The sequence below is a fragment of the Anser anser genome (assembly GCF_964211835.1).
Source record: "Anser anser genome assembly, chromosome: 1".
NCBI lineage: Eukaryota > Metazoa > Chordata > Aves > Anseriformes > Anatidae > Anser > Anser anser.
This window is the reverse complement of record NC_139720.1, coordinates 80,403,116-80,429,988: the sequence shown is the minus strand read 5'-3', so window position 1 is coordinate 80,429,988 and position 26,873 is coordinate 80,403,116. Positions and strand designations below refer to the sequence as shown.

Below are 26,873 nucleotides of genomic sequence, written 5' to 3'. Positions count from 1 at the left end.
TACCTTAATGACTGGATTAACAGCCAGGAATATTCATGAGAACAACTTATTTGAAGCAAACATAAATGTTGGATTTATAGTCAACAAGCTATAGTTATGATTAAGTTAAATACTTCTTCCCCACACACCTGTAGCTAACTTTCATCACCACACAATTACCTGAACACCAGCATGAATCTTGGAGGAAGAACAAGACTGCACTATAGGGTGCAACATGATAGTTGCGTGCAGTAAATTTAGCTTATGCTGATAGGCAACTGCAACCTGTAGAAGTTGCTTGATACAGATGAGTTGCTTTAATGTATCATCATTGCTAAAATGTGAACCTAACTCACATATTCTTCCCTCCCCCTGCCCAATGTCCTTATTATACTCTTTTGAAAACATAAGCAATTAACTGTTCCACAAACACTTTCTACTTTATTTCTGGAATTACTTTTCTACAGCTGTAGTCAGTCACAGATTCAGGTCACAGGTGAGACAGCAAAATTAGAGACATGAAAGTGAGGATGCCATTTCTACTTACTGATAGCAGTGGACTATTGAGGCATTTTAGGCAGTTTCATGCCATGAGTTTAGATCTTCCAAAAAATGACTGCAGAAAGTAACATGGGTAATAAAATAATAATAACAATAGTAAAGACAAAGAAAACAAAGAAAAACAGAACCTAGCCTTTTGGTTTTCTTAACTGAGGTAAATAAATCCATAAATCCATCCTAGTCATCTCAGAAAAAGAAGCCAAAAAAAAAAAAAAAAAAGGAAGAGGAAGAAGAATTTTAGAAAAGAGAGAATCACATCTCCAGCTGAAGGGAGAGGAAGATATTTGATTTTCATCTAGAATTTAGGCCACACAGTTCAGGCACCTGAATTTATATTTTGCATGTATTTTTCTTTTATGTAGAATGAAACTGGTCCCCCTCCTTCTATGGAAGGCCTGATGGAATTGGACTAGTTGTCAGACAGCTTTGAAAATCTCATTTCAAGACATCTACCTTAATGCACACATATTTGAAAATGTTGTGGTAAGAATACAATCTAAATTAGTGAGAATTCCATTATTGTGTAAGGAATTGTTAATGGACTAGGTACAAATCACAAGTATTTCACAGGAACCTACACACAAAAATGTCAAAACCCTTCTACACTGCAGAGTAGAATGGAAGCAGGAAAGTGAGATCTAAAAATCCAGTGCTGTTTTACTGATTTAAAGTCAAAACACAGGTTTAGAAAAAGTGTATATGTTTCCTAAATATTAATTATAGACACACTATATGTTTTTGAAAGTAATGAATAAAGCAAGATTATTCAACATTTTATTAACAAAAGAAGTCTCGTACCACATAACTGCATATTTGGTAAAGGTGCATTGTATGAAAGTTTTTATAGGCATGAGTTTGCAATGACATTGCACTACTCACAAGTGCCCATATGCATGTGAAAATGAGGGAAACAACAAAATAAAAAAGCCTAAAGCAAAACTAAGTAATAGAAATCAATTCTGTCATTCAAAATATTATGAGTTCTGAAACTCTGCATTCATTTTAAACACATAAGCAATTGGCAATTTTGGCTGTCATTAAACAACATCACAAAGTATTATTCTTCAATTTTTATAGCCTTTCCGAAGTTCAAGCACACTTTCAGGAATAACTTTCATGGGGTTTAGTACTTGGTGCAGATTGAGAGTCACTTTCCTTCCATCTTATTTTTTTCTGGATTATTCTTTCTGTGTCAATGACTTTTCATAGGAAAATCATAGAAAAAATAACAATAATCTAGCAACAGAAGGCTTTACAAAAGAATAAATGACATTTAGGCATGACTATGACATTTTTCTAGTTCACTGAAACAAGAGTTTCTTCATACATTTCCACATAATCTACATATGCAGCTGGGGTTAAAAAAATTGAAGCCTCCACTCTTACACAAGGATTAGAGTAAACTTAAAACTTAAAATACATTTTAAGTTTAAAGCAAAAAAGCTCATTCCCTTACATCTAAAAAGTACTTTTCCAAGAAAAACAAAACAAAACAAAACAAAACAAAAAAAAAACAATGTGGTGCTGATTTTGCTGGAGCATCCATTTCAGACAGGACCGGACTCTAATCACCCTGTTAACCCCAAAAGCAGATTAATCTTGCAAGCTGCCACTGTGGCTAATTTATCTAACACTGTATCAGCCCAAGGCATCTTCAGCACACAGGAAAACTGATCATCAGGTGCAACAGAGCAGGACAAAGGGGAGGAACAACGGGACTGAGAAAAATAAACAATGGTGTCTGAGAGACACCATTGCATGAGGATAAAATGGGGAAAGGGAGAACTGGCTTTGGGAGACCTGACAATTGCAGGAAGAACTTGTGAGACTCTGAGAGTGGAGAAGGTTCACTCTTCACCTCCTCAGATCCATCTCTCTCAGAACACACATTCCCTTGCAGTACAAGATCCACTACCCTCATTCCACATCCTTCCACAAAGCCACCTTCCTCTAATGCTTGCCTGCTCTACAAGAAGCAGATTGCTGACAAACCCTAATAACCCACATTGATCTTCTGTGTCATTGTGAAAGAGAAGAGGAAGGAAAGGCATAGAAATGGTCCCTGTTACTAAAGGCAGGTACAGTGCTGGATAAAGATACAGGATGCAGTAGGTCAAGACAGAGAACTATTGGAAAGTAGGATTTTCCTGCCTGTCACCCCTTTCCTCTAGCAGTAGTTCTTATTTCCTATTACATATCTTATGACCATGCCCTGATCAACAATGAATGTAGGTCTTCCAACCCCATTCCAGATGCTGCTCCACAGGTTCCTACTCCAAGCAACTGCCTACCTCTGCACTTACACAGGGAAAGGTGGACATGTTACCCTCCTCTCTGAACTCAGGAGACCACAGGAGAAAAGAACGTATGCCACCCTCAGTGACCCAGCCTTTGATTGGCCCATCATAACATCCTGAGGAATCAAGTCTACCTATATAAAAGCAAAGAGCTTTGAGGGTTCTAGACAAGACAGTTCTGGAAAGAACACAGGAATTCATTAAAACAGAAAAGGAATAAAGGAAATGAGAACATGCTAATATGTCTGTTAGAAGAGAAACAAAAGAGGAAAATGAACTAGAGTTCCAGCATACTGTGACACTTCTACGGATCAACAGTCTTGGAATTAAAAAAATATAATCATATATCTTTACCAACTTCTTGGCAAGCAAAGGAGATATCACCTGCTTTGTTTCTTCTAGCTTACAAATTAAAAGATGTTTAAAGTGTGTCTTCATACGTAATTTTTCAGTGGTGCAACAGCTGGTACTAAATACTTTCCCCTCAGTCCTGAGGGATAACATCCGTTTTTCAACATTCCTTCCCAAACTGTTCTAATAAAACTCTCAGCCTTCTAAACATAACACTATTAAATCTAATGTTGAAGGAACTTGTCCAGAAGATCAGGGCTGGTGTGATTATCTTAGCATCATTAAATAATCAGTGTTAACAGCAATTTAATGAAGATGGCAGAGGATTCACTGGGAGGAGTGACAAATCCCAAGAAAAGAAAATAATATAAAGAGACCAAAAATACTTGGAAACATGGGCCTAACATGAAAATCAGAATAGGAATAAGAAAAATGTGAGATAATACATCTGCAGAAAGTAACCCAAAACATAGGTCTCACTGGTACAAGAAACTTGAGAAGTAGTGAGGATGAAAGGAGAGATCTGAGACAATACAAAATATTGTAGCTACACATTTCCACCTTACTATCACTTACCATTTTTCCCAGGGGTCAATGTTGTGAACACACAGCTATTTTATTAGAGTCTGTGTTTCACTTCCCTTTTAAGCAAACAAAAGTGCCTCATACTGCCTGTTTTACTAGACAGTATTAGAACTTCAGAAAAAGGAGTTTGCCCCTATAATTTGCAAGGTGGAAGACAAGCCGAAAACATCAAATCAATCGGGTCATCAAAAACTATGAAAATTTATTAGAGAAGATCGAGTTAACCCACGATCTAGTAACAAGAAGAAAACATACTTAATGTCAGCAAGACTACTTGCTACTTAATTCTTTTACCTAATCTACCTTCCTTATTACCTTAACTTGACTCAGTGATAATCCACAGCGTATCTTAAAGTTTTTCATAAGGGTTCAATAAAAACTTTTTAAAATTCATCAAAGAGCAAAAAGAGGAAATTGGAGTTCACAAAAAGAGACCTAGCATTTGACAGAACACAGGATTTAAACTTAAAACTGTAATTTATCAGATATTTTTCTAACAAAAACAGACACCTAAGTTCCTCCCTGTACTGAAACAGTGTAATATCATGACTATTTGAACAACAATAAGGCCTTCAGTCATTGGCATTTCAGTTAGTGTGGACTTTGTTGTCTGACATTTATTATTCCAAGCTCTGCTCCAGATTCTAAGATTTCATCTATTATAATTGCCTTTCCATTCTGGTTTTACATGTGACTGTTGGTAAAATAAGGTAAAATCTGTTCCACCTAAAACAGGAACATACTGGGTTCTAGAAATACAGTTTCTGAAGATTCATGGGAGGCCAGTAGTTTTAACTCCCTACACCATTAATTAGAGTTCTTCAGTATTTCTTCACCCTTTCTTTCACAAGTAAAAGAGATTTCCCTGCTATTTTCCTGCTTCATTGACGGCTATATCCCTTATTACACAAACTGAAAAAAAATAAATGCAGAACCTGCTTGATTGGCTTACACAAACACGCATCTATGGTGTGACACGCTGAGCACTTCTTCATGATATTTCCAAGGCTTTTTCTGTTTTGTTCTAGTCTTTTTGTTTGTTTATTTCTTTTCTTTCCCTCTCCTACTTAGTTATCAGTCATTTAATTACTTTTCAGGCCAATTATCTATTTTACAGTCTAGTACCCAATGCTACCTATTATTTCTGTGGATTTGAGATACAGAAACAACACAAATCCTCTAAGCCTGTACAGCTGCCAGCTGCAAATATGCTTCCAAGCCTTAGGGAGTCTGCTTTCTCAGATTGCTGTTGCCAAGATATTTACAAATAACTGCACTAAATTAATCTTTTGCGTGACTCTTTTGAATAAAAGACTTGGCCCAGTGTATTTAGAGAAAGTAATTTTACTGATTTTTTTGTAATCAAGAGTCCACAAATTTACACTGAACATATCTATTTCAATATAATTTTCATGATGTACTTATCAGCTCTTCAACTTTTTTGCTCTGTTAAGTGATCTTAAGTGTTCCACTGCTACTTCCCTCTAGCCTAAACTGATCAGAGACAATTTTCCATTTTCCACCATGATATTCAGCAACTGTAAAGGCTTCACTACCTGAAGTGATTATCACACTGATGAAACACAATGCCAATATCTGTCTTATGGGCAAATTTATGCACATTTTCATGAGTCTACCAGATAAAGGGTGAACAAAACCTGATAAAACCTACTGAAGTACCAAGAGGTGGCAAGATGATATTATGCAGGACTTTTAGTTTAAGTATGATGTCAGTTCAAGTGATATACATTTTGAGCATTACTTTTCACAAAAGAGCTAGATCAGACAGAGTGTCCAGAAGGGACAGAACAACAAAAATACATCTAGAATATATGTTTTAAGAAAAAAAGACAGAAAAACCAGAGAGACCAGTTCATCTAAAAAAGTAGAGTGGATGGAGAAATATGATAGTAAGTTGAATTTTGCTGAAAAACAGATTGGGTAGTCTCCTCCCTTTATCTCTGAATGAAAGAACAAGAGAAAATGAACATTTAGCAAGGAGGGTTGTTAGACATTAGGAAAAGCTTATTAGCAGTATGAATAGAATTTCAATCAGTAGTATTAGAATAGATTGTCTAGGGAGGAAGTGAAACCTTCACTGATGGCTTTCTTTAAGAACAAATTAGACAAATATCTTTTCATAATGACTTAAGTAGAGTTGATCCTACCATGCACAAGGGAAGGTCCCTCAAGGTCCATTCCAGCCTTATTTTTATGATTCTACATTCCTAATTCTTCAGCTTGTGCTGAGATGTGTCTGGCACTCCCTCACTTATCATAAACAAAGGATTCTTGTTGATCCCATAGTTCCTGTACACAAACCTTTAACACTTCAGAGCTCTTCATCACAGGACCTCACAAATCTGTAGATCCATTGTGCAAATACTGAGCAAAACCTTAGGATTTTGTACTGCAAATTATTAACTTGAAATGTACTAAAATCTGCAGTGTTCATCAAGCATACTGCAGAACTGAAAAAAAAAAAAAAATTGTTCTCCTTCTTCTCAGTTTATACTGTAATCAGTACAATCTTGCCATTCTCTGAGCTAGCAGTATTACATTCCACACAGGGCAAGCAGCAAATTTTGTTGTGTTGATGTACTCAGTTTTATCACACCTTAAAAACTGTGAGTACTGGTTTATACTATGAGCATTATCCACTTCATCAGTGAATAGACAGTAGTGAAAAAGTTGAGACCAAATGCAAAATAAGGCACGTGGTAGTTACTTAATCAAGTGAAGGAATACTTTGGAGGTCCCCATTATGTTAAAGACAATGCTAAAGCTGCATTTTGGGACAGTGATGGAAGAAGAAGAATACTGGGGTCTACTGTCTGGTTTGTGTTATTTTTTAATTTTATCCAATAATTATCATCTGAGGAATAGACAAAAGTGGAATAACATCATCATCGTGCTACAGCATGAGGTTCATGACTTTGTCTTAGTTTTGTTCTCATTTATTCACACTCTACATTCTCTTTGAGGTATTAACATCATTTAATTATCCCATTCTGTACACTGGCATATAGGCATTTTCAGCAAAGAATGACTTGCTGGCATCTTATAACTCTTTTCATTACTAAATGGTAAAATTAGAGTGCTGGGATATGTGTAATGATTTCCAAAAGGATACATTGGTACTCAAAACTGTATCAGTTATGGTCTTAAAAAACAAACAAACAAACAAACAAAAAAAGCTATGAATTGCATCAGACAGGAGAACAAACATGAGAAATATAATTATCAGTGCATATCTTCAGATTTAGAATAATTTATACAGTAAATTAGCACAGGGAGAAGAAACTTACTTCTTCTTCCTCCAGTCCAGTTAGATCCCAGAAGTAACTCAGTCTCATCTGTAAACGCTTCCACTGTTCAAGGAACATAGTAGCTTTAAAAAAAATAAAAATAAATAAAATAAATTATAAATCCAATGGACTAATGTGAATGTTTGTGTTACTTGTAAGCACCATCAGCTATTTGAATCCTTTTATGCTAGGTTCTTTATAAAGAAGTGCTAAGAAACAGCCCCTGACCCAATTCTAAAGAAAGAACATAGGAAGAGCATGGAAACAGTAATTACTGTCTTTTTACAAATAAAATACGAAAAGAGGCAAAACAGATTGCCCCAAACCACTGGAAAGTTCTTGGCAGGGACTGGAGCTGAACCCTAATCTGCTGATATCCACCCCAAAAATGTTGTCTCTCTTAATTTACCATGAGTCATTCTATAATTCATGATTACAAATCATACAATGAAACAAAATCTAGGTCTAAATATTAGTACTTAACACTTTAATTAGCCAAACAGATTTGCCTGTTTTAGTGTTTCTAATCAGTTGGAAATGTGAAGAAAGTAGGTGTAGCCTGCTCTTGAAATTTGTAGAACATAATATTATTTTGAAATATGTTATAGAGGGACAGTTGAATGGTTTTGCCCTGCAAAAAACACAGTGATTTTGCCCTAAGGGATTGGCCAGCAGTTCTGTCTCCTTCTTTTTATTTTACATTAATATGAATGAACGGATGTTGTACTGTTGTCTTGTATTTACAGTCTCCTGACCTTCCTCTCATAATTGCTGTTTCCTCTACATAGCTCTTTGCCTAGCACCTCATGGTTTATGGACATCTGGATTTATTAGAAATAACTCTTCTTACTCTTGACTTGTGGACACCTGTTTTCAGAAAACTATTCCAATCTTATACCAGTATATACTAAATAATATATGTATATATATCAATAAAAGATATACCAATAAACAACTGTGAGCACTGTTTTTTATTTTCTTATGCTTCATTTCACCTTTTCAGTTGGTGCAGATGGGATTGTGAAAATGGTTGTTTGATCACAGACATATTTTCATCACTTTGAATATATTGTAGATAACTCGAAAAGACACAGAACAGTGAAGAATCAGATCCAGCTTCCTTCAACTGCATCTACACTTGATGTAAGCTACATGATAACACTGGGAAGAGTTATAGTGTTATTAAGACAACTTGCCTCTTACTAGAGAGCATCTATTCCCACAGTTAACTGTGAGCAAATATTTTCTGCACTGGTATCTCCCCATCATTTAAGAAATAAATACCATTTAAACATGGACTGGCAGTACACTGAAAGTAAATCCAGACATTCAGCAATTAGGTTGCTACCTCTGCTCCTTCCTTACAGAAGAGATAACATTCAAAAGCTGTATTTAGAATGTTTTGAAAATTCAAGGGTTTTAAGATATCCTAAATACAAAAACATTTGGTTATTTTATAGAGTGCTATCACTCATTTGATTTATTCCAATTTCTCAAAAAGACATTTCAATTTTTAGCTCTGTAAAAAATAATTTGGCTAGATACATAACCAGTACACAGTGTAATAGCACTTCTGAAATCAGAAAATTTGCACTGACTTATACCAGCAGAAAAACAGCCACATTACATTCAACTGTCCTTCTCATAAACACATCTGACAGAGGAAATTCAGCATCCCAGAACACCGATGAAAGTAAGCACAGTTATCTAGGCATGACTCTGTATTTTGTGAATATGTTCATTTGCTAATAGAATTGCTGGAATCACAGAGATAATTTATGAGGTTTCAAGATCAGGTAGAAAAAGCATGATTCCTCTCAACGAACTGACCGTAGTAAGTCATCTGTTTTCACAGAATGGGAGAAAGCAAGAGGGATGAAAGATTTCTTGTGCCCAGCATCATCATGAAATGAAGCCAGCTCAAATTACCGTACTTTGCTCTTTTAACTATACAGTTGTAAGTCATAAGACATGCCAATTTCCACATCACTGTACTATGTCCGACAAAAAAGTATGCAAACAACATTTATTCAAGAAAATGTGAAACAAGTTGATTAGGTGTGTGAATGAGATGCCATTCATCAGAATAAGATCTAGGTATAACCACTACACTAAGGAAGCAAATTTAGATGTAATCTAATACTTAATAGGCAAGCTGGACAAAGTTAGTAAAGGATACTATTTCATTATTTCACTTTGCTGTTCTTCACATATGATGGCTATATTTTCTTGTGCTGGCAAGCTCAGTTATCATGGTCCCTAAAACAGACTTTTCAAATCTGTGTGAAAGCCTGTTTTTAGGAGACTACAGCTCAGAAATAATTTTAGTATTCTTAAATGCTTTCTAAAAATAAAAAATAAAATAATAATAAAAAAACCACTAAAAATAAATAAACAAGCAATGTATATGGATGTTTTTGTTCCTTTCTATTTCTTCAGATTCTACTAATCTTAGTGCAAGGATATATCAACAATATCAAGGATACATCAATTTTGCTTTGCACATTGTATTGTTGACACCTAAGTATAATTGTTTTGGATGAGGCTGCATGAAAATAATTATTGGTGTGGATGCAAGTTTACAGTAAAGATTTGGTGTTGGGAACATGCTATTCAGTTATGAAAGTATAAATGAATTGTGTACACAATATTCCCAAACAGCTACGCTGAAACTTGGACAAATCAGTGCATCACAAGCTGCATGACAGCAGGTAAAGTGTGGCCCTTTATTTGCCAATCTACTCCGCAATTAGTAGCAATCTGAAGTAGGAAAATAAGACATTGAGAGAGTCTGTGAATTCATCATTTTTTGCCTTTTCACTGAGTCAAAATAATTGCTGAATAATTTTCAGGAAGTGGTAAACAAAAACTTATTCTTTACATGATTCGTTCTGTATGCAAATTCCTAAAAATAACTATGCTATCCATACCCAACACCAACCTGTCAGTCTTTTCTAAAACAAGCTGTGAAATTTAAACAGGATTGCAGTGTATACCAAATTGCTGAGAGATGTCTATAGTACAATAATATACTTATTTGATTTCATATTAAGAATGAAAATTTCCATTTGTTAGCAATGAACACGGAAATCAAAAATAATTTTACAGTAGCAATCACTCCTGTAACTTTCACAATAAACAACATCTAGAGTGAATGAGGACATAGCACCAGCTATGAGACATGTAAGAACATTTTCAGGGCTGAGGTGAGGTCAGAAACAGTAAGAACAATGCTAAAATGTGTTCACTAGTGTTTATGAAGTGTTTTGAGATCCTCATTCAGGCAGGGTATCCTTGCTATTAAAGAAAACCAAGCTTGTCTAAATGGAATACCTTAAAACATTATAATATTAATTAAAAAATAAATTTAAAAAAAAGTCCCATTGTTTTCAGAATCATGTAAAGTTTTGATTAATTTAAGTGACTAAGTTGCACCACATGGAAGTTGTAAAACAGACTGTGCTTTCAGCTGCCTGCACCATACCAAACCCCAAACAAATTCCAGCCCCCAAATGCAGAAGGGGTTAAAAGAACTTCCCAGTTCAAGGAAATGAGGGAAAACATGACAAGATTAGAAGTGATATTAAACAAGGAAGTAGAGGGAGAAAGGACAGTTTTCTTCCCTGGATTACCCAACTGCTCTCTACTTATTCCAAAGCTTTCTGTTGACAGCAGAAAGCCTTGTAATATTGCTTTCTGCAGTCTCAGCACAGAGAGTCCCTCACTGGCCCTCTGAGGTTTGCCAAATTCATAAAGCCATATGCATCACATTCAGTCTATTAACACTCTTATATGTAGGGCTACTACATTTTACTACTGCTCATCACAGCTTTCATTTCTGCCAACAGTCCAAAAATCAAACTTTGGAAAGACATACTCACCCCAGAGAGCCATGAAGATGGAGAAGAAGACTGTGGCAGGGTTGTCAAATAAGTGGCTAGCTCGAGCTGTAGCACATGCAGAGCTGAGATTCCAGTAATCACAGAACTTGTCACACAGAGGGCACATGGTGAAGGCATTACGTTGGTCACACATTTCTTTACTGTGAATGGTAAGTACATGAGTTCTTAAAGTATTACTACTCAGAAAAGGGAGTGTACAGTACTGCTATCAAGCAGCAACTCATAGCTGTTAAAAGCTATCTGCAACACATATGGCTTGCAGTTACAGGGAAAAGAAGCCTATCAGCTATGTGTCTCTTTGAGGAACATTGCCAAGTGCTGGAACATTAAAATACCCATAGGCACCTTACCAACAGAAAAGTAATGCAAAACAGCAATCAATTTAATCAATCAATCTACACTGTATTCGTGAATTTGTGAAGACAGCATCACTAAAGATTGAGGTTAACCACACTAAAAGAAGATAATTAAAACACAATCGAAGTGGAATTTGCCATTTCTACATTCAGTTACAGGATTTGGTACAGATCAGATTAAAATTCATGAAAAAGAATTCTGAAGTGGCTGTAAAGGAAATCCTACAGGATGAAATCTGCTATGCCCTTGACGAAGCACACATTTTTAATATGACGGCACAAGAATTCATGTGAAATACATAATGCTTTGTGCATTGCAACTGGCCAAGTAACTCTGCATAAAAGCCAGATCCAGCACCCAGGCATGTTAATTGTTCTGTGTCATAGACAGATTAAATCTGCAACACCATTGCAAGGAAGGTATGCTAAGTTTTAATAGAAACTGACTTACACACATTGAATTTAAAAGACACCATCCAAGAGTCTCATTCTTAGCAAAAGTGGTATATCTCACATTTGCTTTGAGATTCACCTCTACTTTGCATTATGTTGTATGAGGTATTTTTAAAGCAATGGCTGTTTACCCACGATAGGGCTTAACACAAATTCTGGTGTATACCACCACCTGCCACAAGGTTTTGACGTAAGTTCTTCAGGCATGAGCAGTTAGTTATTTTAGGCACACAAATTGATATATTCTACGGGTATTCAGATACTGTGTGTGTATACATAGTGGGTTTAGAAAATGAGATCTTTTTACATTTCAAGGTTCTAAAATTTCCTCCACTGCTGAGTGCAGATGTGGTATTCTGGTATTCTTTGACTGAATAACTCCTCATCTTTCTAGGACAGAGTGCTAACCTAATTTTCATATTATTAATAAAAAAAAAAGGCAAATGAAAAGCAATAAATCTTGTGAAAACTGTAAATCTTACTGCCTTACACTTTCAGATGCTAAGCAGTATTTCTTCTCCCTCCTCACTTTACAGCATTTATGCATTTAATGCATTTATCCTCTAGAAAACATGAGATAAGAGACTTTCTTACAGATTTTAAAATCTTTTCTTTAAAGTCATTATTTTAATTCCTAGTCTTATTTGCTATGTATTTACTCGGTATCTAAAAAGCTTTTAAAAATCATTATCATTATCTCTTTAACAAACCAAATCCCACTTGGCACTCCTGAGTATGTTTTCATTTTTTTCATAAGGTTTATACATGAAAGACCTTCATAGCTGCATGGTCTCAGGTGAACTGACCTGTGTTAAGCTCAATTATCCTTGGCAAGACTGTGATCTAAGGAAAAATTTGCAACATTGCTTCATTGATAACACGTATGTTGTGATTATAGTTGTTTCTATATTGGCTGCCATGAAATAGCATTTTTTCTATGACTTCAAATGAAAAAGAGCTATTTAAACTGTAATATCAATGTTTAATATCATTTGAAATGCACACAGCTGTTTCCAGCTATCATACAGTTAATGATCTCTTCTATTTTGAAAAGCAGTAGAGGGTGCTGCAGATACATCTTTCCATAAATCTCATTTCAGTTTAAATGTTAGCACAAGCTTTTCTACAGACAAGCACAGCTCATCATAATTCATTCAGACCAAGCTATGAAAACAAATGTTAACTCCTCTGTGTTGTCATTCATCTTTTACTTATCAGCAATAATGTTCTACTGTTGAGCGATCTGCTTTAAAAGTCGCCAATTTGAGAGAATGCCAGAACTGCCACAATGAATGTGACCAGCAGTTCCGCTAAGTCAGTACCCCGTCTCTAGCAGAGGTCACTCCCAGACAGTACAGAAGTGTCCTTTTTTTCGCTAAGAAGCAGACTTTACTGGGTCAAATTGACAGTTTTCATAGAATCACAAAATATCCTGGGTTGGAAGGGACCCAAAAGGATCAAGTCCAGCTCCTGGCTCCACATAGGACTACCTGAAAATCAAACCAAAATCATAGTGTTGTCCAAATGCTTCTTCAACTCCGGCAGACTTGGTGCCATGACCATATCCCTGGGGAGCCTGTTCCAGTGCTCGACCACCCTCTCGGTGAAGAACCTTTTCCTAACACCCAGCCTGACCCTCCCCTGTCCCAGCTCCATGCCGTTCCCTCAGGTCCTGTCGCTGTCCCCAGACTGCAGAGCTCAGTGCCTGCCCCTCCGCTCCCCTTGTGAGGAAGCTGCAGGCCGCCATGAGGCCTCCCCTCAGGCTGCTCTGCTCTAGGCTGAACAAACCAAGGCACCTCAGCAGCTCCTCATATGTTTTGCCCTCTAGACCCTTCACCATCTTTGTTGGTCCTCTTTGGACACTCCCTAACAGTTTAATGTCCTTCTTACATTGTAGTGCTCAAAACTGCACACAGTATTCCAGGTGAGGCTGGACCAGAACAGAGTAGAGTGAGTTTTGTCATGTAGTATAATTAGTAAAACATCCTAAGGACACACAGTGCATAACATTTTTTATAATCGCCAAAATGAATCCTGTGGATATCAAATATGCTAAATGTGCTGAATAATATTAATGTCACTTGTGCAATGACATGATTTTACTAAGATGAACAAAGTAGTCTAAGAGTACTAGATATGTTATTTGCGTTAACTTCAGTGAGTTCTAAACTATGTCTTTCCAGGTGAGCGTGTAGATATGTGCATTCACAAAAGGCAATTGGAGGGCATAAAAAGGAACATGCAGGTTGTCCAACTCCCATGCCAGAACTCAGGCCTTTTTACAATAATTCTGTAGACTTACTGAACAGTTCCATTTCAGTATGGAAAGCTGCAATACTGAACAGCCAAATAAATGTTTGTCTTTTGAATATCTCATTTAATTAATGCAGATGATGATGATGAATGCAGATGTGTATTTTCAACAGGTTGTTAATACTGCATCACTGCTCTTCAGACATATTAAAAGCAATTATTCTCACCAAGGATTATGACCAGAAGGCAGTCTTATAATTCTCAAGTAACAAAATATTGATCTCAGTGCTTACCTAGGAATGTCACTCTCTATGGTTATACATCCGTAAAGAAATACAAAAATCCCAACTACTGAAGATGGAATGAGGAATTCTGTGTATAAGCCCAGCCATGCAAAATAAAGTCCTATCTTTTCTCCAAAATACTTCCTGAAAAAGAAGAGGGGAATAAATAAATAAATAAATAAATAACATATGTCAAGGGTATCATTCTCAAGTGCATTTTACAGTTTCTTAAAAATTCCTGAAAGTTAAATAGTAATTGTCAAAGATGTGGATGAAAACCCCGAGCATCTTGAAGTCAGTACCACCAAACGAAGTGGGTGATTCGAGCAATTTGAGGCACTCTCTTCTGAGAAGTTAAAGATAGTCCTGTATCATTACAATACTTACTCTAGAGCTGCTCAGGAAAGACCGCACCTTTTATATCTCTGAACTGAATTCAGTTAAATATCCCTTGCTTCCATCAAAAGTAACAGTGTTTCACCCAAATGTTTAACAGAAAATGTTAGAAAGGATTTAGTTCTTTAAAACTTATTCAGATAAGCCATCATTCTTTGCTTCCATAAGTCCTCCTGGATTCAATTGCTGAGAGACATGGAAAAGAGATCAATGTGAACATACTGACAACATCCTCTAATATCTTTACAGATGAATAATCTTGAATTTCTGTTAAAGCAGGAAGGTTTACTTGCATACTTAGTGCTGGCTTTTTAGAAAGAATAAATATTTTTGACAAATGAACAGACTGTACAGCTGGTTTGAAAAAACAGTTTCTGCTCTGAAGAGCAGTTCATTGCAGATGTTGATAAATATGTGTTAGTACTCAGCCCAACATCTTCATGAATCACACTGAAAGAAGTAAACTAAACATAGATGAAACTCATTGATCACTCCAAAGTACTGTTAGGAGTGATTCCAAACATTAGAAAATACCAAAAACTTCAGAGAGCTCAAGAACTCACAAAGAAAAAATAAAAATCATTAAAATGAGACTAAATTTAGATAAAATATAACACAGTTTGAAACATATCACAAGCCAGAGAATAAGACAGAAGACTGCTGGACATAAGACAGTTACACATAGAGCACTCAGGCCACGTAATTGCATTTAAACCGATAAGGCATACATTCACTAGGTGGTGGTAGAAAGAATAAAAATAATCTTAAGATAACATGTCTAATAAAAGAAAGACTCCTCTGAAAGGCTGGGCATAACCCCATTTTGAGATTGACTATGACTTCACTTACACTAAGAAAATTTTACCCAGACTTAGCACTCCTGATTTAAATTATTCCTAACAGAAAATGGTTAAAATTAAATTTTTACAGGCCTGGGATTTCTGGTAACGGGGAGCAAAAAAATGACTCTATTCTGAAAGAAATTAATAACAAAAAGTCACGTTTGTGGAGCTGAGCTCAAGTCCATTCAGTGGCATAGGCGAAGCTGAAATTTTGTGTTCCAGAAACTAACTCTTAGGGCTAGCCTGCTCCTACCATAGGAGAGACAGTGGGAGCACTGAAACCAATGCAGAAAGCCATGGGGCAATGTTAGAAGCCTCTACAGTCAAATTTCCAGCTCATATGAAAGAACTAATGGTTGTAACATTTTTTTTTTCCATAACTACAGTTCCTGCTGCTGTTTTCACACCATCGCAGCTACAGATAACTTCACATTCCTAGGCTCTCACACAGGAAAGTGGGCATTGTGATCATACCTATTTCAGTGTTGCCTTTCATGAGTGCCTATATTTTCTTAGGTCCAACAGACCCTGCTTATCCTTTAGGAAGGAGATGTGCAATCCTAAAAGGGAGAACCAAACAAAAGCACTTTAATTTGATACACAGACAACATTATCTTCAGTGTGATGGGATGCCATAACTTGGAGAAACAGTACAAAACAAAGGAAATTTCAAGATTCTTTTGTGAAAGGAATACAGCCACTACATCTGACATTTACAAGGTTGTCATAAGCAACAGACTGTGTGAAGTATCAAACAACATGAGTGCAATTATGACAGATTGACTTGAATGGCATTAATGTAATTAGATGTGTTATTCTTTTTCATTTCAGGAAGACAACTTGCACAAGTAAAAATGGGAATCAGCATATATCAGTTTAGTAACTCAACATTTACATCACAGCATTGATTTTAGCTTATAAAATGATAAATTTAAATATTTCTGGTGTAAATATAATCCTAACACTGTGCAGCTACCCTATAATGTGGCACCTGCCAAGTGATTTTGGAGGTAATTTTTAACAGGTAGTTTTACTTTATTTTCAAATTTATTGGTTTTTTTTTTGAATGTTTCTGAGTATGAAGTGAGGAAGTATATATTGACTGAGAAACAGAAATAATCAGATGACTTAAAGATTTTCTTCAAGACTCCTGTCTGAATCAGCATACAGCAGCAAAACCCTTGGAGCAACACAGGACACCGGGAGACTCAATTTGCTCTTAGGTTTCCTACAGTTTGGGAAGTAACATGCCTTCCACTTGGCGGCAAGGCAAACATCACTAAAAATATCCTAACAACATGGGACAATAATGAGAGGGGGCTTATTTTGATTATCTGTCTTCTTATTCCTTCCTTATTTATAGTAATGAGCAATGTGCATAGCTGTTACAGCACTCCAAAGAGGTCAAAGCAGACAAAAATTTGCCCACAATCTTAGCTGTTCTAAACTGCACGTTGTTTTAAAAAATGGCCACAAATTAGCATAGAAAGTGTTCAAGAACAAGCAGCACCCGAATAAAGACCGGCTGACCAAGCTCAATGAAGTTGGAGCTTATTACATGAGGCTTCCTCTGTAATTTTTAAATATTTCAGTGATACATATGATCTGTAACCTATAAAGCAAAGGGTTGCTATTTGCATCCATGCCAAGAGAAAGTGAGAGGAGTTCAACAACATCCTGGCAGTACGGAAAAAAGCAGTTGCCAAGAAGAAAACTGCACAATGTTCTGTGACTTAACTTAACTGTTTTGAAAAAGAAAAATAATTAAGACTGCTGTGCCCAAGCCCAGTCCGTCTATGTGCCAGAAAGTGACCTAATCTAAAGAGAAGCAATGACAGTGCTTGAAAGCGTGACAAATTTAAACCTGAGTTTATCAAGCTAGCAAAACACAGGACAGACATGGTCCTTCATTTTTGACATGTCCTGAGACCTGATCTCCCATTGCTCTGAATGGGAGTCAAGCCTGTGCAAACATCCTGTAATATACCACAAAAGACCCAATTCATCTACTGCAGCCGCAGCTGGATTCAGTGATTTCTGGTTCAGACCTTAAGAATACCATAAGGCAGTCTTCTTTTTATCTCCCATCTAAAAATCTCTAAAGAAATGCTTACAGGCACAGTTTTAGAAGGTTTGAAAGCAGTCCACCGCTACTCAAGTCAACAGGATCATACTTGCAAATTTCAAGGCTGTTTTCTTTTGAAAGAAGGATGCTAAATTTTCTCAGGTGTGAACATGTTAGCCTCTTACATACTTGAAGCTAATAGGTCAGATCTGGGGCCCACAGCAAAAGAAAGACATAGACCTATAACAGCGGGTCCAGAGGAGGGCCACAAAGATGATCAGAGGGTTGGAGTACCTCTTCTATGAAGAAAGACTGAGAAAATTAAGTCTAATGAAGAGAAGTCTTCAGGGAGACCTTTAAACAGTCTTCTAGTATGTAAAGAAGGCTTACAGGAAATACACGAAAAAATTCATCAGGGAGTGTAGTGATAAGCCAAGGAGTAATGGTTTTAAACTAAGAAGTTGTAGCTTTCATTTGGATATAAGGAAGAAGTTATTCACTGTGAGGGTGGTGAGGCACTGGAACAGATTGCCCAGAGCACCTGTGGAGGGGTTGCCAGGTTGGCTGGGGCTTTGAGCAACCCGATCTAGTGGAAGCTGTCCCTACCCATGGCAGGGGAGTTGGAATTAGATGATTTTTAAGGTCCCTTCCAACCCAAATCATTCTATGATTCTGAGTCCACGATTCCCTATCTGTAGCTTTCTTTTCTTTTTCAATGTGATCACAGTGCTTTCATGTACTCCATTATCATACCAAATTATAAAGATTAAAAGGACTAAACCAATAATAATGTCACATAACTTAGCAAGATTTGCTTTTAATTTGCCTTCAGCTACACAAATACTGTTTTGCTCTGAAAAAAATCGTTACAGCTAATGCTATGCATCAGATTTGGCATTACAGCAATACTTATTTGGAAGCAGTGTCAAAGACTTCACAGTTTTGTAGAAAATGCAGCTCAAAATATTCAAAGAATGTGTTCTAGATGTTCAGTGGGAAAGTTGTTTCTGGCTTGTTATGGTTAATTTTAAGACACCTTAACCTCTGTCAATGCCTGTAAAGACCAAAATTCAGGCTTATTATAACCATATTTATCTTCGGATGCCTATGCCCTCTGCATTGCATAAGTTTTATTTCTACATTAGTTGTATTCTAAAGTAGAGATGTGTCCTTTTACATACACATACGCAATAAGGTCAGTAGTTCTCATTTAAAGCAAGGGACAAATGATTTTGATTTTGAGTGTGGACTGCTCCTACCAAAGTAACAGTCAAGTATTTTGTTCTGTACATTCTAAGGTGAATTTTTTTGTGTTTCACTTCAGAAAACCTAACCTTTTGAATGCTGGTCAAATGGCCACCTACCAAGTACTAAGTTCTCTTGAGCAAGAGTTATGTCTCCAACTAATGATTCAGCCAAATCCTCCATAATTCCTTCAGAAGATGAACAAAAGCTTCAGTTTCTCCCAACATCCCAAGATCAAGCAAATAATCAGAAACTGTATTGATAAAGCCCAAAACAAAACAATAACAAAAACAGAACTACAGAAAATATATTCCCTCTCATGCCAGAAATATAATAAGAAGTGCTGGAAAGAGTGCAGTGAAAATGTTAACTCAATTCCCTCTGCTTAGCCCATATACTCGAACCAGACTGCAATGTATTTCTTTCTGTCTGGCTGCCAAACTAACATCAAAAAGAGTAACTGATAATTAAACTCTTTGCTTGCATGCTGGTCACTACTTTCATGCCACGCTGTGCAATTTATAAATAGACTAAGGCTTGGGGAGGGGGAAAGAAAGAGAGAAGAGAAAAACCCTGAGTTTTTAACTCTTCAAAAAAGTGTGGGATACCTGGATTGTGCATGACACACACTTGAAAAAACTCTGGAGTCATTCAGAAACAAAGTTTAAAAAGCAGGAAAATATGCTATAGATGCTATTTCACCTAACTGGGAAATTAGCTCAAAGTTTTTCAGTTTTTTAATTTCCATACCCTATTCTAGGCCAACAGTTATTTCATTTTTGCCACGATTCATTCACTAGCCTCTCCACTGAGTCAATATTTAATATGCGAAACTAAACTGTTTTACAATTATTTATTGGGTAAATTATCAAAAGACGCATGTGCTACTTATGCTTTCAAATAAGCCTATTCACAAAAATAGTGCCTAGAATTCTGATGAGTCTGCTCATGGGAGAAAGGACAAGTGGTCTTTTCAAAGTAAGGTTTCATGTCAAAAATCTCTGCTATCAGAGCTAGTTTAAAAGCTTTTTTGACATCTCCAGCTTCCTCATGCCCTCTTTGACCCACAGCTAACCTTCTCAGTTGTGCTGATGCATTACAAAGTTGAGTATTGTTAAAAAAGACAAGCAAAACCCAAAAAGGCCATATCCACCTCTTCATCAAGCCAGTTCATAGTGTAGGCCTATCAATATCTGTAAAAGACCACTGAAGAAAATAATAGCCTGTGGCAAAAGGTTGGGAACACAATGAACTCCTTTAATGGACTTGGTCAAGAGAAGAAAATCGACCTTTAAAGTGAAAGTAGAACAATGATTACCCATACAAACACTATTTTCTAGTAGATATTAATCTCAGAACACAGGAGATTTTACATTATTATTGAGATAATAGTTCCCAGCACATTGATGTTTCCACCTGAGGTTTTGAAAACTGTACATTTATTTCAGAAACACTGCAGAAGTATAGATAAAACTCCAGTCACTGTAACAGAATCAGAAACAAGACAAAACATCTCTGTGTACCTCACTATTTCACTCCAGGTAGTTACCCATGTACAAATTTTTCTGGATGTGACATTTTTCTCCACTTGAAAACTTTCTCAGGGCAAGATTCAAGCACTTATTGCAACCATATGGGCCGCCTGGGTGGAATTACCCCTCAGCAGCAGCACTGAGGTTGCTGTGTATCCAGAGATCCCAGAGATTTCTACCATGTATGTGCCTGATAGCATATATGGACATATTCTGTCCAGACAGTCCCAGGCAGAAATACATTAGTGTTTAATTCAGATATACAGAGACTGCGCTAAATGGAGCAAGATGGAAGCCAAGAGAGTCTCCTGGCAGAAAGCAATCCCCCTTGGAACAACTTGCCAGTAGACTGAGAAACATTTTTATTAAAATTTTAAGAGAAGAAAAAAAAAAACAATGAGAGAACTTCGGCTAAATTATAATGCAGCTGAGTCTCAGGCAAAGAAAATAAATACAGTAGAAAATACAAATTGTTCAATATACAGAAAACAATGAAAGGAGCTTCCTTCCAAGGTAAAAGCACATGGTGTTGCTTAAGCTGGAGATAAAGCTCAAGACTGTCCAGTAAAGAGTGAAAATGAGGGTGAAAATAGTTGATAAAGAGTGCAAGAGCCCTGAATCAAACCCCAAAAGCTATCTCTAATATTAATGTTTGTGTATGCATCTACAAATATTCACCATTCATTTTGGAATACTTGGTGCCATTGGTAAGACATGGAAACAAGTTAAGAGCCAAGACATGGTTTTTGATTTCTACAAAAGTCTTCCTATCTTGTATATCTTCTCTTGCAAGTAATTCACTAAATCATATCCAGTGATTCCTGAGTGAGAGTTTTTACCAAATACCGAAGCTATGATTCTTTTCACCTGAAAGTAGAATGAAAAAGGGTGCCACAAGAGCCGTTTAATGAAGTTAACATTTAATTAAAGTTCTCGTTTGAAACCATTAGTTAACAAATATTTTCTGTTTCCTCCAAATGGTACCTGAAGCCTGGAGACAAACCTGACTAAATTGCAGATTCTACCAGACAGTTATATTTTCTTATACGGCACTGTGAAATATGTTTTGTGATCCATTATAGGATGAAAAATAAAAATAAAAAAAAAAAAAATTGGAACTCCTTAGAGAGCAGACATTCTGAAATTACTGAAATTAACTGTAGGATTACGCTTTCCCCCAGTCTCTTGGCTTTTCAGAAATAATCACTATTCAAAACAGTTAAAGGTTACTGTTTAGGGAGAAGGAAGGTGATTTCTGTACAGGAAGGCAATTGTTCAGTTCTCAAATTCTGATGTTTTGAAAATAACCAGGAAAAGTGTATAAAACAAAAATGCAGGATTCAGGTATTAACAGCAATTTAAAATAGCAAAAGATCAAACCTTAGCCTGTAAAGAAATAAAACCAAGACAAGCCACTCACTGAGCTTTGCAGATTTACAAACGTTATTGCTCCCATTCCAAGAAATATTCATAATACAGCTGAGAGAGCATAGTTTGTGGTGATGGATTATAAACTGTAAAAACCCATTGGCTACAGACTGTAATTCCAAGAACAATAGAAGCATAGTAATTATACATGTACTGTGACCGAGACAGAAGTCAAGGCTGACTACCTACTAATTGTGTAAGCAAGAAACATGGTGCTGGTTAGTCAGAAGCATTGTAACTGAGTTCCCCATCTGTTACAGGAGAATACAAAGCTTCAGTGCTTCCACAGAGCTTTTTTGGACTTCTCAATGTCCTTTGTTGAGTGTTCCTTACGCCTAGAGACCTTTTACTGGAAAGCTACACATGAAGAGAATGTGATATGCAGTAACATAAAAAAAAGATAAGCCATACACAGCTTTTTTGTGTGCAGTAGTAGCAGTCCTTAACTTTATGCAGTGTTTGAAAGGATTAAGTGTCTGTTTACATTACTCTGTGGATGTCTGGATTTGTCTGTCATGTTTTTTGCCTGCAAAAGCTCTACACGCCTATGAGACTATGCTATGCAGCCTTTACTTAAGACAGACACTTTTAGCAAGAGCAGTAATGCAGTGTATACCCCAACACTCAGTTTTGAGAACTCGTGTAAGACAACCTATGAACACTCAGTCTGTCTCCTGATAAATCAGTCAAGACCTGACAAATCAATCAGAAATGTCTCTAGCCATCCAAATCTGGCAAACTCGAAATCCACAACAGGTAGCCTAGCTACTTGAGGCTGAGTCAACACTATAGTGAATCAGTAAAAGTTACCTGTGGGGAAGGGAGTACAGTTTCACTACAGAAACACTTCAGCCCACCAAGTGAGGTTATATGTAAGAAATAAATTTATTCAGTTATACATACCACTTTTTTTTTTCTCTAATAATAAACTCTACAAGCTCCCACAAATAAGGAGTAATCTATATAATATGATATAGAGAATCAGCCCTTCTTTTAGACTGGCAGGGAATTTACCTAACCTTTCTTCCCTGACACATTTGCTAAGGTTTATACTCAGAACAAGTACAAGGTCACTGATATTCTATCAGTTTCCTAATCTTTAGTACTCTCCAGGTAATTTCCATGATTTTTATATCATCTAGGTTAACACAGTTTGAAGCTCAGATACTGACTTCTTTTTCATAAATAAATTTAATTTATAATATGTAATATTTCATGAAAGCTTTCTTGCTCTTCAGATTCATATAGGTAGGCCTCACTAGAGCCTCTGAATTAATTTAATGCATTTGCTTTAGATGGCACTATAAATATGATTACTGTCAGATAGAGAACATCTAGTGGCTAAAACATAGATGTATAATTTTCCAAAAAAGAAAAGTATAATAAATCATTTGTTAGCTATGTTCTTATTGGATAACTTGAGGCAGTCATTCTTAAGACTTTCCTCTTGCAGGTTTGAGACAATAAGAGAGTTATAGAACTTTATTTTTTAAATTAAAATTTAGACTGACAGTCCTCAAGACTTCTGAGACTATGACAAATAGGAAAGAAAAAAAAAAACATTCAAATGCACCCTGCAAGAGTAATTAAATGCATACAAGATTTTTTGCTCATTATTTTTTCAGCATTTTAACTGCAACTATTCAACCAAGACTACACAATAATAGTCATCACCTGTTCCATATTGCATTAAAGATATTTGATTTCTGTTCTCTGTGATAACTGTAGAAGTTCAAATATTTCTCATGTTGGAAACCTTCATTATGTTGGTCTTTTCAGGGAGTAATTGTTACACAGTGCCCAGTCTTAATCTTGTCATCTTGTTTCTGTCAACTGTTGGAAACAGGTTACTGAATCAAACAAAGATATGGTCTGTTCTAATGAAGCCTTTGTACAGACAGTTGATGTCTCATATAAAAAAAAAAAAAAAGTCTTAATACAGGGGTATACCTTTAAACCAAATGAAAAGGGTTGGTCTTAAACCCTGCTTGGTGCTCAAGAAGTCAGAAAAAGACCTCCTCTCATCCAACATCCCATAGCCAAAAATTCCTACTGTGATTAAGGTGTCAAGAGAGTTTTAAAAGAAAGGTAAGCAGAAATGCTACCACTCAACTGCTGTTTTCTTCTCCCTGCAGTTCTCAGACATATTCACTTCTAGATGCTTACCAATAATTTTAAGCGTGGATATACAAATGTGTAGGATTTGCTCTTTTGTTTCCAAATGTACCTGCTACCTCTGGCTTTTACTTCTCCAATTTAAAAGAACAAACCTTTGTTTCCTGTGAAGTACACTGATGTCAACTCTAAAGATAACACTTGAATTAGGGCCTATCACTTAATTCCATTAAGAAATATATTTCTTGCATTGAAGTTAAGACATCATATAAGCACTAAGCAACTAATTCTGAAACAGTTCTGCACACAGACAAAACAGACTTCTAGCTGCTTACAAAACTGCGCAATCCAAGAGGGAGGCACCAGGAAGCTGCACAGCAATATCTTCAGCCTTCAGAGTCATCCTTTGTGTAAGTCCTGATGTAGATGTACACATCTTCTGCTGAATCTGGTTTTTGAAAATCCCACGGATGAAATGAGGAATTGGGTGGTAATAAGGATCTTCATGCTCAGAAAGTAACCTGAAGCCTGGGAATTATGTTTATCAGAAAGTGGGGATCTGGTTTTCCTCAATATTGCAATACAAGCTTACTAGTTTGAAATTCCATCTCACATACAAACACCAATAAATAAGACCAAGCTCCTGCCAAAACAGACAGAGAACCACTTCCTACAGAACTTGTGAAGACTCAGAAATGTGGAGCTGTATGTAAATCGTTTCAATCCACTCACAGGCCTGCACGCAGCAGAATAATGGAAGACAAATTCTTCAGTGATTTATGTGTCATGAACAGAAGCTCTCTATTTTGCAAATAACACAGACTGGAGCACTTGTGTGAACCCTGTGATGAGAATTTCCAAGGATGGAGGGGAAAGTCCCTACAACTGCTGATAAATGTGCCCTTGCATCAAGCATCTAACAAGCAGTCCATTTAATGGGTATATGATATGACAAAAAAGTCCATTCATAAATAAAACAAGTTCATGAGTGGTAAAGAGATCACACAGGTGTCAGAAATGGGAGGTCATGAGGGGTAATGTGATCACAGACACTAGAAAGGGGAAAGAATTATAATGGTGGAGAAAGTGTTCCTTTCTCAATACCCAGGAATCTGCTACAGGTTCCCATCTGCTTCTCACTTCCTCTAGGAAGGTCTCTGCTGGTAAACACTGGCACAAAGGACAAAATGAAGGCTGAGTGGATGCTGGCATAGTATTTCCTGCTGTACCTAGTGCTGAAATGATGATGAACTACAAGGTGAACACAACTTATGGTGGGAATAGATCTTTGTTGTAGAGTTCCTTGGAACTATAAAAAGATGTTGAAGTTGAAGGGCAAGAGGGCGAGAGCAAGAAAATGTGCTCAGATTATTGCTTCTGCACTTTCCCAAGCTTAAAGCCACATTCTCCTCTTTTTCCTAATAAAGAATTCCTTGTATATAGCTCCAGCATCTTTGTGAATGTTGGAGATACATCTGCTGAAGACAGTCAGGGAAGACTTGCATGGTGTTCACATATTTCTGTATGAGAACCGAGTTATTTATCAAGAACTTTTTTTTACTCTCATTACACACCTGGTAAAAGGGAACCTTCTCCAGGATCCCATGCATCTGTGCTGTGTCAGAAAAATCCTACAGTAATTTACCAGACTAAGCAGGAAATTACAACACCCTAAAAACACTGATGACTACTGCCAGAAAAGAAAGCAAGCTCCCCTCTCCTTCAAAGGGAAAGAAACCCCCCCAGAAAATGAGGAGCACCCCATTGGCACCCAGTGAAGAAAAGAGACTATAAAAGAATCAAAGAGCATGATAGTTTTCCACTAGCTGATGCATGATAGTTTTCCACTGAAAACGCATTTCTGTTAAATAAGCAATCAAACTGACAGGTAGAGAAAAGCTCAGAATTTTAATAGTGTGCAGACCACATGCCGTAAATGATTTGTTATTCAGAAGGTGGAAAATAACCACCTGATCCAACAGTTGCTTCAGCAGAGAGAACAGTTCATAACATAACTATTCCTCAGGCATTAGCAACTGACTAATACCCTGCCTAGCTACCACGGTGTTCTCTTTTCTCCTTATGGGAGCTAGTGGTAGGCATATGACCCTTGCAGAAGGAGGGTGTGAGATGCTCACTACTTTCAGTCTGCTGATTATATATATAAGGCAGGCCTCATTGTTCTCTGCTTTGAAACCTGGCTTTTAGAGAATATATAAATATTGGCTGAAGATCTGGGAAGTGTAAGACTGACCTGCTGGGTCAGCCAGCTCACCAGTGAGTTATACATGCATCACTCTCCCAAGATATTAGTCTGGACTGATCAGGCTTAGCTTAAGGTAAGCATTAGAAAACGTTGTTCACTCCCAATCTGAGATAACTTCATATCAAAGGTTGCTTTCTACCAAAGTGGTTACATTGCATAAAAAGTAAAGATTGGACATTTGGTTAGGTTAATTCACAATGATAACAGAAGGGTGACAGGGAAGCAGAGCAAGGAAAATATACAGGAAAAATTGCACTTTGAGGTTAAATAGCCACAGAGTTAGCACAATGACTGAGCAACATTTAAGTGTACCTCTGGAATTAATGAATGCACCACAGACCTTTAATTTCAAGTTCCTGCAGTTCCAGGATGTATGTGGAAAGATGTATTCTGTCTCTAGAGATGCAGATGTGGCTACAAAGAGCTGTGGTGAAAGAAGCAGTGATTTGGTAATGTATTGACCAGAACAGTTGGCCACAGTTAGGGGAATGCTGTATAAGGGATAGATCTTAATTACACTTCTGCAAGTAGCAAACATTTATCTCTAAGAAAATAAAACCACTATTTCTGCAGAGCTCCCTTCTTTATTTTATCACTCCTTTAAAACTACTCTATTCTAAGTAGGGCAAGCAGATATACCCATTTTGTTTTTTGT

At 36.7% G+C, this 26,873-nt stretch overlaps 1 protein-coding gene across 1 annotated transcript in view; it reads right to left on the bottom strand.

Annotated features, from left to right (window-relative positions):
• The window catches only part of ANO2 (anoctamin 2), a 203,715-nt gene that overhangs the window by 108,384 nt on the left and 68,458 nt on the right, over positions 1–26,873 (bottom strand). Inside the window, exons 11-13 of the mRNA XM_083820198.1 lie at positions 14,339–14,473; positions 10,963–11,123; positions 7,082–7,164 (exon numbers count right to left, since the gene is read on the bottom strand). Of these exons, the coding sequence (XP_083676324.1) occupies positions 7,082–7,164; positions 10,963–11,123; positions 14,339–14,473 (379 nt within the window). The remainder of the gene's footprint in view (positions 1–7,081; positions 7,165–10,962; positions 11,124–14,338; positions 14,474–26,873) is intronic.